Source organism: Ctenocephalides felis, unplaced genomic scaffold (assembly GCF_003426905.1).
Source record: "Ctenocephalides felis isolate EL2017-DRISC unplaced genomic scaffold, ASM342690v1 CF-g0.4_SCAFFOLD_03572, whole genome shotgun sequence".
Taxonomy (NCBI): domain Eukaryota; kingdom Metazoa; phylum Arthropoda; class Insecta; order Siphonaptera; family Pulicidae; genus Ctenocephalides; species Ctenocephalides felis.
The window spans coordinates 39,333,183-39,339,182 of record NW_020539726.1 but is presented as its reverse complement, the minus strand read 5'-3'; the positions used below and the strand labels follow the sequence as shown (position 1 = coordinate 39,339,182).

At 24.9% G+C, this 6,000-nt stretch overlaps 1 protein-coding gene across 1 annotated transcript in view; it reads right to left on the bottom strand.

The window, feature by feature from the left end:
- Positions 1 to 2,587: 2,587 nt before the first annotated feature.
- LOC113387632 (protein N-terminal asparagine amidohydrolase-like) overlaps positions 2,588 to 6,000 on the bottom strand; it is a 129,436-nt gene continuing 126,023 nt past the window's right edge. Inside the window, exons 6-7 of the mRNA XM_026624986.1 lie at positions 5,673 to 5,834; positions 2,588 to 2,812 (exon numbers count right to left, since the gene is read on the bottom strand). Coding sequence (XP_026480771.1) covers positions 2,687 to 2,812; positions 5,673 to 5,834 — 288 coding nt within the window. The 3' untranslated portion in view covers positions 2,588 to 2,686. The remainder of the gene's footprint in view (positions 2,813 to 5,672; positions 5,835 to 6,000) is intronic.

Here is a 6,000-nt window from a genome sequence, read left to right as displayed (position 1 = left end):
TTATATTTATATATTTATATTTATATTTATATTTATATGTATATTTATATTTATATTTATATTTACACTTATATTTATATTTATATTTATATTTATATTCTTTCATGTCAAATAGGTTAGTATGTAAGTCGAATGACTTTTATTTGATTTTATAGATGTCGAGTGTCAATGAACACATGAATTATTATAAAAATTATGTCAGAGTTTCATATTTTTTATTTAAAAATGCATTCACATTAATATTACGTTTGAAATATTTTATTCTATATATAAATCTACTAAATATATTCTTATAAAACAAATATATAGAAACTCGCTTGTAAGTTTCAAAGTCTTAACAATAACAATCTTTAAATTTTTTATAATCGTCTAATATACATATCAATTATATATATATATATATATATATATATATATATATAAATAATTTATTTATAAGAAAATAACAATTATCAAAATATATAAATATAATTTAAGCAATCGTCTCTTCCAGCCAAACAATTTTTTCCAAAATGGAATAAATGTTTCGTTTTTTAAATTTGTAATAAATATATATTATTTATTATTAAACAACCCGATTTATTTTACAATAACGCAACTACAAACAAAAAATCTAAACTTAAAATCTACTCTTATATTTATATTTACAAATTTGTTTTAATAAAACTTTATATAACAAATTTATTCAGATTGTAATATATTTTGTAGTCATTAAAATGTTGTAAACTAAGTCATGGTTGAATTTAAATTAACGTAACAGTTACGTAATTGATAATAATTGATATAAGATTAGTAACTTTTATAATAAATGGAGCGTAGAATATTTTTTTATAATTTCAAACTCAAAATTTAAATTAATATAAAATAAACGTTTTCGTTTGCAATATTTTTTTACAATTTCAAACTCAAAATTTAAATTAATATAAAATAAAAGTTTTCGTTTGCAATTATTAATTGTTTTAAAAAAAATCAAGGTTTGGTTTAAGTTAATTCTGGTTTCGTTAAAGTTACGTAATTGAAACGAAAAAAATCTCCTAAATTTAAATTAGATACTTATTTCTGTACAATTTAAAATTAAAAATTTTAAGTATTATAAACGTTTTCGTTTGCAATTATTTATTGTTGTAAAAAAGTCAAGGTTTGGTTTAAGGTAATTCTGGTTACGTAACAGTTACGTAATTGAAACGTTTATTAAAAAATCTCCTAAATTTAAATTAGATACTTATTTCTGTACAATTTCAAATTAGAAATTTTAAGTATTATAAACGTTGTCGTTTGCAATTATTAATTGTTATAAAAGAGTCAAGGTTTAGTTTAAATTTTAGTTCTTGTTACGTTATAGTTACGTAATTGTAACGTTTATTAAAAAACCTAAAACTAATCCTAGACTGTTTTATTACAATTTTCAGTTCGAAATTTTAAATATTATAAATGTTTTCGATTGCAATTATTAATTGTTGTAAAAAGTTAATGTCCAATTTAAGTTAATTCTGGTTTCGTTTAGTTACGTAATTGTAACGTTTATTAAAAAATCTCCGAATAATAATCACATTTACATAATCATATTTTTTTAATACATTGAACCTAGATACTTTTTTTCACAATTTTAAATTCGAAACTGAAATTATTATAAATGTTTTCGATTGTAATTATTAATTGTTGTAAAAAATGTAAAGTTTTGGTTTAAGTTAATTCTGGTTACGTAACAGTTACATAATTTAAACGTTAAAAAAATCTCATTTAAATTAGATAAATCATGGACTATTTTTTTTTACTATTTTGAACTCGAAATTTAAATTATCATAAACGTTTTTGATTGCAATTATTAATTGTTGTAAAAAATGACAAACTTTGGTTTAAGTTAATCCTGGTTACGTAATAGTTACGTAATTGAAACGTTCAATGAAAAAATCTCATTTAAATAAGATAGATCCTAGATTATTTTTTGCAATTTTAAAATCCTAATTCAAATTATTAATTATTTAAAAAAAAATCAAGGTTTAGTTTACGTTAATTCTGGTTACGTAACAGTTACATAATTACAACTTTTGTTAAAAAATCTCCGCATGAATTATTTTTGCCATGGAATTATTTACACAAATTATAAATTTAAAATGAATAATAATTTCGACTGCAATTATAAATTTAATTTGATTCGATTAACAAAGTTATGTTACACTTTAATGTAATTAATTACGGTTTCGTAACAGTTACGTTATTACAACTTTCATTAAAAAAACCTAAAATTGATCACATGAATTATTTTTGCAAGTGCATTATTTTTTTATAAATAAAATTTAAAAAAATATTATCAATGCTTTCGTTTGCAATTTGTGTTTGAATTAACTTTGGTTTCGTAATAGTTACGTAATTACGTAATTACAACCTTTATTAAAAAAAACCATAAGACTTTTACAAAAGTATTTATAATATTTTCAAACTCGAAATCTGAAAATAATAATTTAGATTGTATTAATTAACGTACCAATTATTAATTGTTTCAGTTATAATTGATATGATTAGTAACAGTTTCGTAACTAAAACGTTTATTAAAAATTCTCCTAGATCACATCCCTTCAACGTCTATATGTATATTATATTCTGGATTTTTTACAAGTGTTTTTTAAAATTATTTTTCAAATTTGGGATTACTTTTTTTGCTTTCTTTTTTAATAATTTTGGTTAGTTAGTATCTTACAAGTTGCCAACAACCTGTGCTCTCGTCCCTTTTGTAATAGTGCGGCCGATTGTCCCTAAAAACGGTCACGGCCGGAAACTGGTTGTCCTGGATGTACTTCAATGTGGCCCTTACCTAAAAAAAATGATTAAAAAATGATTGAAAAGAAAAAACTAAGGTATTGAGAATCAGAGTTTCTTAAAATTAAGGTCAATCACACAAAAACTTCAATTAAGTTGCTTAAAATTAAGGTCAATCACACAAAAACTTCAATCAATTCTAAAATTAAAATTCAACAAATTCTAAAAAATAAGGTCGATAAAAATCAGCCAACTATGGTCATTTAGCAAATTTTTGCAAACTAACGTCGAAACTTCTAAGTTGCTTAAGAAACTATAATAAATTAATATCAAATGGAACTTAGATAAAACACTTATATTCAGGTCACGAGAAACTATGGTTACTAAAACCTAAGGTTATTGAAAACCAAAGTCTTTTAGAAATAATATTCTTAATAACTCAGGTAGAAAAAAAACAGAAAAATAATGAATAAAAACTAAGGCCGCATAAATAAAATTTAAGGTCACAAAAATTAAGAAAGCAAAACTAGACAGATAAAAATAAGGTCGTAAAAATTGCAATTCATTAAGCCATGAAAATGGGAAAGCATTAGAAACTAAGGTCGTTAAGAACTATGGTTGTTGATTCGAAAAATAACATCCTTAGAAACTAAAATAAATTAATATCAATTGAAACTTAGATAAAAAACTAAGGTTACTAAAACCTAAGGCAATTGAAAACTAAAAATCTTTAAGAAATATCATCCTTAATAACTAATGTCGAAAAAAAACCAGAAAAACGACAAACAAAAACTAAGGTCGCATAAAGAAAATTCAAGGTCACAAAAATTAAGAAGGCAAAACTATATAGATAAAAATAAGGTCGTAAAAATTGCAATTCAAAAGGCTATGAAAATTGGAAAACATTAGAAACTAAGCTCGTTAAGAACTAATGTGATTACTAACTGTTGATTCGAAAAATAACATCCTTAGAAACCAAGTTTTTAACAACGGATTTTGAGAATTAGGGTCACAAATATTAGAAATGCAGAATCAGATAGATATAAAAGATAGAAACTGAAGTCATCAAGAAATAACGTCCCTAATAACTAAGGTCGAAAGTTAAGGTCTCAAATTTAGGTTTTGTAGAATAAAGGCCGCAAAAATTAAAAATGCAAAAAAAGAAAAAATTAAGGTCGTAAAAACGGCAACCCGAGAAGCCTTGAAAATCATTAGAAACAAAGGTAGTTAAAAACTAAGGTTGTTGATTTAAGAAATAACATCCTGAAAAACTAAGGTCGTAAAAACAAAGGTTTTGAGAATTGGGGTCACAAAAATTAAAAGTGCAAAACTAGATAGATAAAAATAAGGTTGTAAACACAATCGAGAGAGCTATGAAAATTAGAACTAAGGTTGCCAAGAAATAACATCCCTAACAACTAAGGACAAACGTTAAGATCGTAAAAACTTAATAAACTAAGGTCTCTAAAATCAAGATTTTGAAGAATAAAGGTCACAAAATTTGTAAATATAAAACTAGCGACGAATAAGGTTGCAAAAACAAAGGTTTAAAAGAACTAAGGTCAGAAAAAGTAAAAATGCGAAACTAGATAGCTAAAAATAAGTTCGTAAAAACTACAATTAAAATGCCATGGAAATTAGAAACCATTAAAAACTAAGGTTATTAAAAACTGAGGTCATTAATAACTAAGGTCATTAAGAAATAAGATCTTTAACAACTATGGTTAAAAACAATAAGAGAGCAAAGATTATTAAAAAAATAATTAAAAAATAACTGAAGGCCAATAGAAACTAAGGTCAGGAATCACAAAGGTTATTGAAAATTAAGGTCTTTAAGAAATAAGATTCTTAACAACTATGGTCGAAAATAATAAGCTTACAAATAATAAGGAAGCAAAAAATTAGAATAAATTAGGATAAAAACTTAGATAGAAAAAATTGATGGCCAACAAAAACTAAGGTTGCTAAAAAATAAGGTCTTTAAAAAATAGGATAATTAGGAATGAATTTATATAAACTGAGTGAATAAAAGAACTTATATAACGTATTATATAAATCTAAGGTTATCAAGAAATAGAATCCTTAAAAACTAGGGTCATTATGACGAAAGGACTTTAAAAACTAAGGTCGAAACTACAAATAGGGCAAAGTAAAAAAAAATTAAAATGAATTATGACTGATGAAATCTAAGATACAAGGAACTAAGGTCATTAAAAACTAAGGTCTTTAAGAAATAATATAATTAAAAACTTGGGTCCACACGAATAAAGGTCGTGAAGAACAAAGGTCTTTAGAAACTAAGGTTGAAACTACTAAGATAGCAAAAATAAGGTAGCAAAAAATTATACTAAATTAGGATTGATTAAAGCTTAAATGGAAAAAACTAAAAGTCATTATAAACTAAGGTCATTATAAACAAAGGTTGTTGAAAACTAAAGTTGTTGAAAACCAAGGCTGTCGAAAACTGAGGTCGTTAAAAACTAAGGTCGTTAAAAACTAAGGTCGTTAAAAAATAAGAATTTAAGCTCTAACAACTAAGTACATATAACAAGATAGCAAAAATTTTAAAAATAACGCTACTAAAAACTAAGATCGTAAAATAAAGGTTTTTAAAAATGAGGACAGAAAAATTAGAAATACGATAGAACTAGACAGCGAAAACTAAGGTCGTTATAAATGAAGGTCGTGAAAAATAAAGGTCTTTAGAGACTAAGGTCCAAATTACAAAGATAGTAAAAAAGAGAAAGCAAATTGTAAACAAAGAAAAAATATGAAACTTGAAGTAATAAAAATAAAGATCTAAAATCGCAGTAAAATTATGTTAGGACATACAAAAAAGCAGACCCAACCATTAAAATAACAAAATCTAAATCCAAATGATACCAGGACCACTGGTCTTCCTCTGTTCTATTTACCTGCATCACAAAATGTGGAGGTTCAACCTCCGGCGAAGTCGACAAATGTTGCAAAATAAACTCATCACTCTGCGCCAACCACAGATCGACTCCTCTTAGAGGATCATAATTGAAAGGGCCTATCCTCAGCATACCAAGGGCCGAATCGTAAACATCCAGGACCTAAATAAAAGAAAAAAATATTAACCATCTACATTATAGAACTATTACCATCTATCCTTTAATATATATAACTAGCAAACCCGACAAACTCCGTTTCGCCACCAGATGGTTTCGTGAGAAAGATGAAGAAATTTTTTGTTTGTTTTATATTTGAAAAGGAAAAATT